General features: G+C 37.2%; 1 protein-coding gene across 4 annotated transcripts in view; it reads left to right on the forward strand.

The window, feature by feature from the left end:
- The window catches only part of FOXJ3 (forkhead box J3), a 139,492-nt gene that overhangs the window by 55,302 nt on the left and 69,996 nt on the right, over positions 1–14,194 (forward strand). For all 4 annotated transcript variants that reach the window (XM_065915040.1, XM_065915021.1, XM_065915050.1 and 1 more), the window contains exon 4: positions 925–999. In XM_065915040.1, coding sequence (XP_065771112.1) covers positions 925–999 — 75 coding nt within the window. The remainder of the gene's footprint in view (positions 1–924; positions 1,000–14,194) is intronic.

Consider the following 14,194-nt stretch of genomic DNA (forward strand, 5'->3'; position numbering starts at 1 on the left):
CACTTGTCCCATTGTTGTTGCTGTTACTATTCAGTCAGGTCCGATTCTCTGCAACCTCACGGACTGCAGTATGCCAGGCTTCCCTGTTCTCCACTGGCTCCTGGAGATTTTGGAGCGTTTCATTAAGAAGAAATGGCCTGTAGGTGTTTTCTTTAAAAATTGAGGCATAGTCCTGCTTATTCATGAAAGATTACCTGTTTTGCAGATTCTTCAGGCCTCTGAGTGCATTTCCTTCTATCCAAGTTGGTTTTTCTTTCCTGCTGCATTAAGGAACCTGCATGTTTCTGCCGACTTGTGTAGCCCATGTCTTCCCATTTGGTTTTCTTTCTTACAGATTGTAGTGAGAACCTAGTTGGCTTTTATGTGCTCTTGTATTGGAGCAGTGGAATTTTTTTATTTACAACTTCTTAAACTCATTAAAAAGTGATAACATATGTGCCTTGTAGATCATTTGAACATGATAGAAAAGCGAAAGGAGGAAAAGAATCTTTACTTATAGTTCTGTGTAGAATAACTCCTAGCATTTTGCATTCTGCCTTGTTTCTAAGAATAAATAAATTAACTAATAAATACATACCACAATTCACTATGCATATAATTTTTTATTTGGTATTTAACATTAATCATAGACATCTTCCTGCATCATTAAAAGATCTTACTAAACATTTAAAAAGGGACATATACTCCATTATTCGGAGTTTTGTAAGATTCACTGGAACTGTCTTTTCCAATAACTGTTTCCCTTTGCAGCATTCATAATTTGAAAATCAGAAAGATTTAAATTTGAAGCTCATTTAAAAAGATTATTCCATTTGTAATGATATGTCAGCATATAGCGATATTTAGGTTGCTGATTCTGTTTTTAAAGGAGGGTTTTGGTTTTTGGATTCCAATGACCCTATAGCTTTTCTTTTTTAATTTCAGAATTCCATCCGACATAATCTGTCACTGAACAAATGTTTCCTTAAAGTGCCTCGATCCAAGGATGACCCTGGAAAGGTAGGATTCATTTTCTTAAGATAAAATAATTGGATTCCTCATTGTATCTCTTGGCATATTTGAATCTGAGTTACACCTATTATATAAAGAAAAATAATTGGGATGAAAGCTTCAGGACCTTGTCTAGTTCATTGATAAGAAACCTTTGTGAAATAACAAGTCCTCCTTTACCCTATGCTCCCTATTCTACCTCACCTCGCCTTACCCTATTTTAGTTTGTATGCTTCAAGGAAACAGCAGACAGGAAGAGATTTCTTTTTAAGCAGTAAGAAGCTAGCTAGCTACTGTAGAGCTGGTTTTCTGTTCCAGGTTGCTATTTCTAATCTAGTTTTTGTTTGGTTATTTTTTTAAGTGTTATGTTTTAAATTAAACATGACTTTAGAGTTTCTTGTTGGAACCGCAATTTATTGTTGCATATAAGAAGTGAATCTGGGGCAAGGGGGAAAGAAGTGAATCTGTATGTAATTGACTAGTGGAAGTAATTCTTACCCTGAAGTAAAATTTTTCTCTGTTTTATCCTTGTTTTCTTAGTTGCCGTTTTTTCCTCTTCATTCCATTTATCTTCTGCCATTGTTGCCTTTTTTAGTATTTTATTTGCAGAAACTTCCTTTTTTTGAGTTTCAAACTGTATCAACTGAATTGTGGCCTGAACTTGGTACTAGTTGTTTGGTTTCTAAAGCTCAGAGTACTTACTTGGACCATTTTTCGTTGTCATGATAAATTGGTAGATTAGGACTTTTGAGGTAGTCTATCTGTTGGTAAGCACACGTTCTTTTTTGGTTGGTTAGACTCCTTGTCACCTTCTTCAGGCTACTGTCCCTGAAAGAATTTTTCCAAAATGTAAGCCTGATTGTGTTATCGCCCTGTTTTTAAAAGCACTCTCCACTGTCTTGGAGATGTTTCTTATATCCTTTAGTAGTTTTTCCTTTCCTTTCTAGCTATGATTTCACCTTATTCAAGATCCATTGTGAGGGATTACTTGAAGTTTTCCAGACATACCTTTCATATAGTTTTCTCCTATTGCACAAACTCCCTCACTTGTCTTCATACTCCTTGTTTTTTAAGGTTGAGCTGCAACATTACCCTGTGGAGTTTTTTTGTTTTCACATACTTCAGTTGAGTTTGTTGTTCCACCTTTTGAGTTTCTGTTACTTTGTCATCACTATAGTAGCTTCTAACTGATTTCTCTATCCTCGGGCTTACTATCTCCAGTATGTAGTAGCCAGCCATCTTTCAAAAATGGTCATATGGTCTCTGTTTAAAAATCTTCATTGGTTTATTTACTGCCTTTAGGTTAAAGTCTAAATGTGAAGAGGATGGGGATAGTTTGTATACAGTTCACTTTTTTAGCCCCAGTTGCTTGCACAGTGTCTGGTGGCACTGAGGAGATGCTCCTGTTGAGTGAATGAATGTAAAGCTGACCCCTGAACAATGCATGGGTTAGAGGCATTGACCCTCTGCCAAGTATAATTTATAGTCAGCCCTTGGTATACATGGTTTCTGTGAATTCACAGTTTCACATCTCCCAGATTCAACCAACTACAGTTATGTAGTACTATATTTAATATTGAAAAAAATGTGTGTATAAATGGACCTGTTCAGTTCAAACCTGTGTCGTTAACTGTATTGTATCCTCTGCTAGACTGTTGATTTCTTGAGGTTAGGACATGGAAAGTTGTTCATCTCAACTGTAAAGCAGGTACTCTTAAATAATGAATGTTTAATGGCATCTTCTATGATCTGCCCCATCTAGTTGGTTCTCAGTAAGATTGAATAAATTATTGTAATAGTCTTGTTTGACACAATTTACTATTTGTGTTCATAAGAATTGGTAAAATTTTTCTTAGCTTTGAAGCAGGCTTATTATAAAAGAAGAGGAATTACTACTTTTATTTGCTTCATTACAGTTTCTGATGAGTAGTGAGGGTATATGAATCTGACTAAAAGTCTTCTTAATAGAGTTTCGAGATTATCTGTGTTATTAGAGTTCTGTGAAGCTAGTAATTGCAATCAGATTTAATTTTAAATGATACTTAAATCATTAAAAAATAAAAAACCAACACCCATGAATGCTTAACTGTATTATGTACTAAATTTTAACCAGTTGGAGATTTATTTAATAAAATCTTGCGCTGTTAGCTTTTCTTTTGTGCAGAACTTAAAAGCTTTTCTCCACTTTTAATTAAATAATATCTTGGGGGTATGGCAGGTGATTAAGTAATACCATGTTATTCTTTGCAACTGTTCTTTTTGAATCAGGATTGTCTTACTATTATGCAACCAAAACAGTACAGAAATAAATTGAATCCTGGTAGTTTAATAAAAACTTTTAACTTTCAGCAGTAGTCTTTTTAAAGTTTTGTTTTTATCAAATACATCATTTGGAGAAGGAAATGGCAACCCACTCCAGTTTTTTGCCTGGAGAATCCCATGGACAGGGGTTGCAAAGAGTCGGACACAGCTGAGCAACTAACACACACAAATACATCATTGTTCTTGTTGATTTTAGTCATTGTAGTAAAATATACATTTGATACAATAAATATCATACATTTGGTAGTATATACTAATAGTCATTTTTATTTTCAGTCTCAAGGTGGGATTTAAGTACCAGTTGTTCTTAATTGATTTTGGTCTGAAGTAAATGTTGTAAATCTCTTCTTATAAAGTACATTTATATGAATAAAATCATTTTAGTTTTTAATATCAAAGTAAGATTTTTTTTTAAACTAAGTTCTGTTGCTTAAAACAGTTTTGAAAACCTTAGATTTAGCCCGTTTTGTAGATGAGGAACTAAGGTCCATAAATGAGGAATGACTCGCCCAAGTTCAGTGTGGAATTAGAACCCAGGTATATTGGCTAGACTTACTTGCAAGTCACAGGAACCTATTACAGACTAACTTAAGGGAGAATATATCTGCAGGAGGGACTGGAATGGGAGCCAGATTCTTCAGTTGTATCACTGGGGATGTCTCTTTATATCTGTTAGTTCTACAAGCTTCTCTCATGGCTTCATTTTTAGCCAAATTTGTGGCAGAGATGGCCGTCAGCAGCTTCTGGCACATATTCACTTAGTTTAGTAGCCCTTAGCAGTGTTTGGTGCCCACCCCACCAAATCCCTGGGGTACAGCAAACATCTTAGAATGAATGCCCAACGAGGAGAATACACTTGGTTTCTTGGTTCCTACTGAGTGAGTGAGTGAAGTCGCTCAGTCGTGTCTTGACTCTTTGTGACCCCGTGGACTGTAGCCTACCAGGCTCCTCCATCCATGGGATTTACCATGCAAGAATACTGGAGTGGGTTGCCATTTCCTCCTCCAGGGAATCTTCCCAACCCAGGGATCAAACCCTGGTCTCCCGCACTGCAGGCAGATGCTTACCCTCTGGGCCACCAGGGAAGCCCTCTTGGTTCCTAAACTGGTGCCTTTTCCATTCTACCAGTCAGTCTTCCTTGAAAGGGAAGCCAAGATGTTAGTTAAGTTTTGGTACTTATGAATTGTTTTTTTCTTTTTGTATTACAGTGTTTCCTGGCATTTGAGGAGCTTTCCCAAAACCACCCTTACCACAGTGGGAGAAAACCATTGAGCCAAGGTGGGGTGGGAGTAGTTTTTGGTCTTGGGTAGTGGGTGTATTTTAGCCCCTTAGAATTTGCAAGCTGCTGCCATGATCCAGATGGGTCCAAGAGGTCGAGGTAGAAGTAGCTCAGACCAGCTTCTTTCCCATAATTCTGTGGTGTATAACTGTTCAGTGTATCACCAGAGCGGTATAGTGACCAACTTGAAAAGTTCTTGTTGAATTACAGGTGCTTTTATATGACTATTTACTACTGACTCAATCCTTATTTTCTAGTAATTTTTGTTATAAAAGCCCTTAATATTTGATACTCTCCCAATATACCCTAATGGTCTGAAATCCAGTTTTCTTCGTTCCCTGAAACTAAATACAAACAGCTACTTTATTGCTCTCTTTATAAAGAAATACAAACAAAATGAAATTGTATTTTGCATCCATAACTCTGCTGCCTTTTTTGGGACAGATTTCTGTTTTGTTTCCCCTGATGACAGCCCTGTTTCTGCATCCTGTAATCGGTCTCTTTTTTTTTTTTTAATTCCTGTCTTTTATCTCCTCGTTTACCATTAGCTTTGTATTTTTGTCCGTTTTTTAATCTAATTTTTCGCCAAAAGTCTCATTCTGCAGTTCACACATGCGTCTTTATTTTAGAAATAAGTATTTTTGCTCACATTATGAAAAGACAAATTCTATCAGCTAAATTTTGTTTTAAAAAAAAATAGAGTTCTCTTTTTTTGCTTTCCAGCCTAATCTTTTCTCAACCTTGTTTCTTCTTAACTCAGGAAAATGATACTTTGACTTTAAAGGAGATAAAAGATTATAAAAGGTAGTTTCAGCAATTGTATAATTAATAGCAGGAGTGGGCTCTAGGAGAAATGAGATGATAATTAAGTTTAAGGCCCCATGAAGGCCACCTGCCTGGCGTGGGAGAGAGAATTGCAATGAATTCATTGTAAGAAGAGTTCTTTGTTTTTTGGTTGCTTTTTCTTACCTGGATTGGGGAGGTTGTAAAATGCTCAATGCCTGTGGAGATTGGGGATCTCCTGGTTCATAAAGAAACAGCAAACTTACTACTAGAGAGTTAATTTTTAAAAGTTCTGAGATGGTGATTATTTTCTACTCCTATCCTCTGTCATAGTATAGGAGACCATAACATAGTTGACAGATTGCTTTTGTTCAAAGTGTTTTCTTTTTTTTTTTGACCATGTTAGTACTGTATTGTAATGTATTTGTAAATTGTGTCTTATTTATTGGTATCCTGTTTGGGTCATTTCATTTGTAAAATGTTTTAGAAAAACTGGAAAGGTTTGAGAGAACATAAGATACAGCATTAAGTGATAAACTGTGTTGCTAGAATTATAGGTATGTACCTTGAAAAAGGAAGATGATATAATTTTTACACTAGCCTTCAAATAGATGCATGATTTTTATGAGAAAGAAGTTGACCTCTTATCTGTGTCTTTGAATAAAACCAAACACGAAGTGGAATTTAAAGATAGGCAAAAGTTTTGTTGGACAAAAATAAGGACGTTATGTTTATTGGAGTGAAAAAAAACAAACCAGGGTTCCCAAAGGAGGCTTTAGAGTTTGCCACTTTTAAAGCACCTCAAGGAGAGAAGAAATTATCAGCCTTCGTAGTAGCTTTAACTCACGATAACCAGTTGAAGACTGAGAACAGGACTTGATCAGGTTTAGCTGAGGGACCCATCAGAACACAGTTGAGATAGAATGAGGAATTAAGGGAATTAATGTAAGTCGCAAAGAGTCGGACACGACTGGGTGACTGAACTGAACTGAACTGAATGTCAGCACTAACATGAAGTCAGGAGTGAAGAAAATGCATTGGTGCCAAAGGTGCATGTTTAGACAAAAGTGAATTATGAATGTGAGAGAGTCCCTTAGAGAAACCAAGGTTAGAAAGCCCAGAGTAAGCGTTGAGAAGGGCATTCAGAGAGGTTTTGAAAGATTGGGATAGAGAGGTGAGGGTCTGATTCAGAGAGATAGCACTGCAGAAGCAGAAGTGCTGGCATACAATGCTGACAAGACACTATGAGTCAAAACAGTTTAGTTAAGAACTGTGTTTTATTTGCACATACATTATTCTCTGTTCTCTTCTGAGGAGCAGGATATAGCATTTTGGTGGTGGTGGTCTCCTTTCCATATCTACTTTAAAAAAAAAATTTTTTTTTGCCCTCAGATTAATTTTTTAATTGCCCCTTGGTAGTCAGCACCACCTTGTCACCCACCCCAAGCCCTGGCAGCTAACCACTGATCTATTTTCTGTTCTTAAAATTTTGCTTTTTCCAGATATTCAAATAAGTAGGACTCATTCAGTAGGAGGCCTTTTGAGTCTAGCTTCTTTCACTTAGCATAATGCATTTGAGATGCATCTTTGTTGTTCGGAGTATCAGCAGTTCTATTTTGTTTCATATAGCCGGTCTTAGGGATTTGCCACAGTTCAATCACCATTTGAAGAACATATGGGTTATTGCCAGTCATAAGTTCATTTGAATGTGAAGTTTTCTTTTAGACTTAGATACAATAATTAACTTGATAAATTTAAGACAAAAGACAGTGTTGAATTTAACCTGAACTAGTAATGTATGTGTAATAGTTACATTATTATATGTGAGTCACTCAGTTCAGTTCAGTTGCTCAGTTGTGTCCGACTCTTTGCGACCTCATGTACTGAAGCACGCCAGGCCTCCCTGTCGATCACCAACTCCCGGAGTTTACTCAAACTCATGTCCTTCGAGTCAATGATGCCATCCAAATATCTCATCCTATATTGTCCCCTTCTCCTCCCGCCTTCAATCTTTCCCATCCTCAGGGTCTTTTCAAATGAGTCAACTCTTCACATCAGGTGGCCAAACTATTGGAGTATCAGCTTTAGCATCAGTCCTTCCAGTGAATATTTAAGACTGACTTCCTTTAGAAAGGACTGGTTGGATCTCCTTGCAGTCCAAGAGACTCCCAAGAGTCTTCTGCAGCACCACAGTTTAAAAGCATCAATTCTTCAGTGCTCAGCTTTCTTTATAGTCCAACTCTCATATACATACATGACTACTGGAAAAACCATAGCCTTCACTAGATGGACATTTGTTGGCAAAGTAATGTCTCTGCTTTTTAATGTGCTTTCTAGGTTGGTCATAACTTTTCTTCCAAGGAATAAGCGTCTTTTTATTTCATGGCTGCAGTCACCACCAGCAGTGATTCTGGAGCCCCCGCAAAAAGTGTCTGCCACTGTTTCCCCATCTATTTGCCATGAAGTGATGGGACTGGATGCCATGATCTTAGTTTTCTAAATATTGAGCTTTAAGCCAACTTTTTCACTCTCCTCTTTCACTTTCATCAAGAGGCTCTTTAGTTCCTCACTTCCTTCCATAAGAGTGGTGTCATCTGCATATCTGAGGGTATTGATATTTCTTCCGGCAGTCTTGATTACAGCTTGTGCTTTATCCAGTCCAGTGTTTCTTATGATGTACTCTGCATATAAGTTAAGTAAGCAGGGTGACAGTATACAGCCTTGATGTACTCCTTTTCCTATTTGGAACCAGTCTGTTGTTCCATGTCCAGTTCTAACTGTTGCTTCCTGACCTGCATACAGATTTCTCAAGAGGCAGGTCAGGTGGTCTGGGATTCGCATCTCTTTCAGAATTTTCCAGTTTATTGTGATCCACACAGTCAAAGGCTTTGGCATAGTCAATAAAGCAGAAATAGATGTTTTTCTGGAACTCTCTTGCTTTTTTGATGATCCAGCGGATGTTGGCAATTTGATCTCTGGTTCCTCTGCCTTTTCTAAAACCAGCTTGACCATCTGAAGTTCACAGTTCACGTATTGTTGAAGCCTGGCTTGGAGAAATTTGAGCATTACTTTACTAGTACGTGAGATGAGTGCAATGGTGTAGTAGTTTGAGCATTCTTTGGCATTGCCTTTCTTTGGGATTGGAAGGAAAAGTGACCTTTTCCAGTCCTGTGGCCACTGCCAAGTTTTCCAAATTTGCTGGCATATTGAGTGCAACACTTTTACAGCATCATCCTTTAGGATTTGAAATAGCTCAACTGGAATTCCATCACCTCCATTAGCTTTGTAGTGATGCTTTCTAAGGCCCACTTGACTTCACATTCCAGACTGTCTGGCTCTAGGTGAGTGATCACACCATTGTGATTATCTGGGTCATGAAGATCTTTTTTGTACAGTTCTTCTGTGTATTCTTGCCACCTCTTCTTAATATCTTCTGCTTCTGTTAGGTGCATACCATTTCTGTCCTTTATTGTGCCCATCTTTGCATGAAATGTTCCCTTGGTATCTCTAATTTTCTTGGAGAGATCTCTGGTCTTCCCCATTCTATTGTTTTCCTCTATTTCTTTGCATTGATCACTGAGGAAGGCTTTCTTATCTCTCCTTGCTATTTGAAACTCTGCATTCAAATGGGTATATCTTTGCTTTTCGCTTCTCTTCTTTTCACAGCCATTTGTAAGGCCTCCTCATTTTGCTTTTTGGCATTTCTTTTCCTTGGGGGTGGTCTTGATCCCTGTCTCCTGTACAAACCTCCGTCCATAGTTCATTAAGCACTCTGTCTATCAGATCTGCTCCCTTAAATCTATTTCTCACTTCCACTGTATAATGGTAAGAGATTTGATTTAGGTCATAACCTGAATGCTTTTTGATTTTCCCTACTTTCTTCAATTTAAGTCTGAATTTGGCAATAAGGAGCTCATGATCTGAGCCACAGACAGCTCCCGGTCTTGTTTTCGCTGACTGTATAGAGCTTCTCCATCTTTGGCTGCAAAGAATATAATCAGTCTGATTTCAGTGTTGACCATCTGATAATGTCCATGTGTAGAGTCTTCTTTTGTGTTGTTGGAAGAGTGTGTTTGCTGTGACCAGCGCATTCTATTGGCAGAACTCTATTAACCTTTGCCCTGCTTTATTCTGTACTCTAAGGCCACATTTGCCTGTTACTCCAGGTGTTTCTTGACTTCCTACTTTTTCATTCAAGTCCCCTATAATGAAAAGGACATCTTCTTTGGGTGTTAGTTCTAAAAGGTCTTGTAGGTCTTCATAGAACGGTTCAACTTCAGCTTCTTCAGCATTACTGGTTGGGGCATAGACTTGGATTACCGTGATATTGAATGGTTTGCCTTGGAAACGAACAGTGATCATTCTGTCATTTTTGAGATTGCATTCAAGTACTGCATTTCAGACTCTTTTGTTGACTATGAGGGCTACTCCATTTCTTCCTAGGGATTCTTGCCCACAGTAGTAGATATGATGGTCATCTGAATTAAATTCACTCATTCGAGTCCACTTTAGTTCGCTGATTCCTAAAATGTCGACATTCACTCTTGCCATCTCCTGTTTGACCACTTCCAATTTGCCTTGATTCATAGACCTAACATTCCAGGTGCTTATTTAATATTGCTCTTTACAGCATTGAACTTTACTTCCATAGCCAATCACATCCACAGCTGGGTGTTGTTTTTGCTTTGGCTCTGTCTCTTCATTCTTTCTGGAGTTATTTCTCCACTGATCTCCAGTAGCTTATTATTGGACATGTACTGACCTGGGCAGTTCATCTTTTAATGTCCTATTTTTTTGCCTTTTCATACTATTCATGGGGTTCTCAAGGCAAGAATACTGAAGTGGTTTGCCATTCCCTTTTCCAGTGGGCCACATTTTGTCAGAACTCTCACCATAACCCATCCGTCTTTGGTGGCCCTACTCGGTATGGCTCATAGTTTCATTGAGTTAGGCAAGGCTGTGGTCTATGTGGTTAGTTTTTTGTGATTGTGATTTTAAGTCTGTGTGCCCTCTGGTGGAGAAGGATAAGAAGCTTATAGAAGCTTCCTGATAAGAGAGACTGACTGAGGGGGAAACTGGGTCTTGCTCTGATTGGTGGGGCCATGCTCAGTAAATCTTTAAGCCAATTTTCTGTTGATGGGTGGAGCTGTGTTCCTTCCCTGCTATTTACCTGGGGCCAAACTCTGGTGGAGGCAATGAAGATAATGGTGACCTTCAAAAGATCCCATGCATGCACTGCTGCTCTCACTGCCCTGAACCCTGCAGCAGGCCACCACCGACCCACGCCTCCACTGGAGACTCCTGGACACTCACAGGCAAGTCTGGGTCAGTCTCTTGTGGGGTCGCTGCTCCTTTCTCCTGGGTCCTGGAGCACACAAGGTTCTGTTTGTGCCCTCCGAAAGTCTGTTTCCCAGGTTGTGCAAGTTCTGACAGCTCTGTGGTGGGGTTAGTGGCGATCTCCTCCAAGAAGGCTTATCCCATACCCAAGTCGGCTGCACCCACACGCCCCGTTCCTGTGGCAGTCCACTGCTGACCGGTACCTCCACAGGAGATGCCCACACACAGTTCTGCTCAGTCTCTGTGGGTTACAGGAAGCATTATATGACTTATATATGTGTATATATGTAAATATATGTGAGCTGTCTCTCAGAAATCAATTGTGGTATAGTAAAACCTTATTTATCTACAACTTAATTTCTAAAAGGATTAGGTTAATCCTTTTAGATTAACTGATGATTTAAAAACAAGATATAGCAAACTATTAATAAATAACTTAATAGAATATACAGTTTTAATTATCCTTAACACTTAGAGAAACCATTTGCTATACTACAATCAGTATGCTAATTACATATTATTTTTAATTTGTTAAAAGTGAATTCCTTAATAATCTTTTCTGAACATCACTTAGATAATTTGATAATCAGTGTAAAAGCAATAGAAGACTGTATTTGTTCAATTAGAATGTTCCAGAGGCCTGAGCTGGCATTGGAGTAATTTTTGTCCATACATTCACTCCACCAGTTAGCCAGCCAAGGTTTCTGCCTTTGAGTGTCTGCTGTGTGTTTGACTGTTGATAGCCTATTTTTATTGTCTAAGTAGAGTGGTTATTTAACTTCTTGCCCAAATTAAGAACTTCTGAGGATGAAAGGGCTTTTTTCTTAATTGTGCTTAGTAAATAGGTATAAACTCAGACTGAACCTGGCAGGCTGTTCCTGGATCTCTTTATGACGCATGTAGATGCTGTGCCCCAGTGTTGTGGGCAGCTGCGCAGGAGCAGCATCCCAGGATGATGGAGAGTTTAAAAAAAAACAACAAAAAACCCTTTAAAATCGGATTGTTAAATTTAAACTGGGATAGGGAAAAACACTGAGACACACAATGTGGAGGCAAAGAAAGGGACAAAAAGGGCTCAGTACAGTGTCTGAGTCTCTTGAAATGGTGTGCACTGAGAACAGAGGAAGGGCAGAAAACAGTCTGATGATTCAGTTTACCAGTGAGCAGTGTCTGCATGCTAATATAGTAAAACATAGAACTTACAGATTTGGCCATTTGAGATGGCTATTATTTATGATAGGGACTGCTTTCCCCAGGAATATGAGATTAATATTAACCTTTTGTATTTATTTATATTTAATCAGATAATGGCATTGTTATTAGTCTATTTTAATCTGAGGGCCATTAAAGAATGGTCATATCTGTGTGTAATAGAGCAGGGAACTTTGTTGACATAAACTTTCAGTCAGAAATTATTGGAATAAGTAACATATATGTTATTTGAAGTGGTAAATATTTTGTAATATTGAAAATAAAGGCATTTAAGTCCATTGTTCATCTCTGACACATCTTTATTTTGATGAATTTTCTATACTTTGATTTTCTTAGTTTTCCTACTGTATTTATTATTGGTTGGATCATTTCTGTTGACGAATGTTGGCTAGTTTTCAATTGGGTACCACATTTCCCCCCCACCTCTAGAATTATTCTTTGTTTTAGGATATCTTGAATTTGGCAAGTGATTCAGTTTTGGAAGATGTGTTCAGAGCTGGACAATTCTAGTTTGTGATCTTTCTTTGGGATTTTGTAGACTAAGACCTTGCAGTCTTCTCTGCCAGGAAAGAGACCATTAACTTGCTGTATTAGAATTGTTGAAACAAATAAATAATACTGTCTACATATGTATATTGCTTTACAGACGAATGAACTAATTGAACATGCATTATCTTAATCTTTAAAACAAATTTGTAGTTGAGTCTCACTTTTAGATAGTTATCTTTAAGTCCATAGTAGATTTTTCCATAGCAGATTAGTTCACACAAATCTCACATGATAGAACATCACATAAATGGAAATCATTTGGTATATACTTTGTTTATGTCAGACTTCCTTCATTCAGCCTAGTGTCTGGGATGCTATTGCATATGTCATTTTGCTTATTTGTTATTGTTAAGTAGTATTTCATTGTATGAATATACCATAGTTTTTTTGTCTGTTTATCTGTTAGTGGACATCTGGATTGTTTTCAGTTTGGAATTAATTTGAGCAAGATTTTATACAAGTTTTCTGTGGACATAGTCTTTTGTTTTTCTTGAATAATGGAAAAATGGTTGTGTCAAAGGGCAGGTGGAGCATTAACTTGATAAGAAACTGCCAAATCTTCCAAAGTGGTTGCGTATTTTACATTCCTAATAGCAAGGCATGTGAGTTCCAGTTGCTCCATATCCTGACCAACAGTTGGTATTATCTGTCTTTTTTTTAAATTAATTTTTATTGGCATTTAGTTGATTTACAATGGTGTGTTGGGTTGTGTTATACAGCAAAGTGAATCAGTTATACATATACATATATCCACTCTTTTTAAGATTATTTTTCCATGTAGGTCATTACAAAGTGTTGAGTAGAGTTTCCCCCTATCTTTTTAGTTTTAGTCATTTTAGAAGATATGATATAGTGTCTCATTATGGTTTTAATTTTCCTGATGACCATTGATTTTGAGTATCTTTTTATGTACTTGTCATTTGTGTATCTTCTCTTCTGAAAGTTCTTTTAAAACTTTTCCCATGTTTTCTTATAAAATTGGGTTGTCATTATTAGAGTTCAAAGAGTTTTATATATATTCTAGATATGTCTTTTCTTGGATTTATATTATGTAAACATTTTTTCAAACTGTGGTTTGCCTTTTTGTTTTCATAATAATGTCTTAAAAAAGAGCAGAAGTTTTAGATTGATAAAATCTAATTTATTTTTAGTTTAATGATTAACAACTTGTGTGTTCTGTCCAGAAAATCAACCAAGGTCATAAATATTTTGTCTTCTGCTGGTTTTATATGTTTAATTTTAACATTTAGGTATATGATTCATTTCAAAATAATATTTATGTATGAAATGTTTAATCTTCCTGTTGAATTTTTGTTTGTCTTTACGAAATATTCTTAATTTCTTCAAATATTCTGTCTTGAAACTTCATCTGATACTAATATAATTACTACAGCTTTCTTATGCACCTTCATGGTATTTATTTTTCTAGTATATATTTTGCTTTGTTCTATAAATGTCTTTGTATTTAAAGTGTGTGTCTTATAAACAGCATGTAGATACTGACTCTTGCTTCTTAAATTCAGTCTAACAATCTCTGCCTTCTAATTGGAGTGCTTAGTCTGTCTTTCCCTGGAGTAGGAAATGGCAGAATCCCATGGACAGAGGAGCCTGGCAGATTGCAGTTCATGGTGTTACAAACACAACTGTAGCAACTTACCACACATGCCTGTCTGTACTTAATACGTTACTGGTTTAGTTGCTCTGTTTTTCTTTTGTTTCTGT

Source organism: Muntiacus reevesi, chromosome 1 (assembly GCF_963930625.1).
Source record: "Muntiacus reevesi chromosome 1, mMunRee1.1, whole genome shotgun sequence".
In the NCBI taxonomy this organism is placed as follows: domain Eukaryota; kingdom Metazoa; phylum Chordata; class Mammalia; order Artiodactyla; family Cervidae; genus Muntiacus; species Muntiacus reevesi.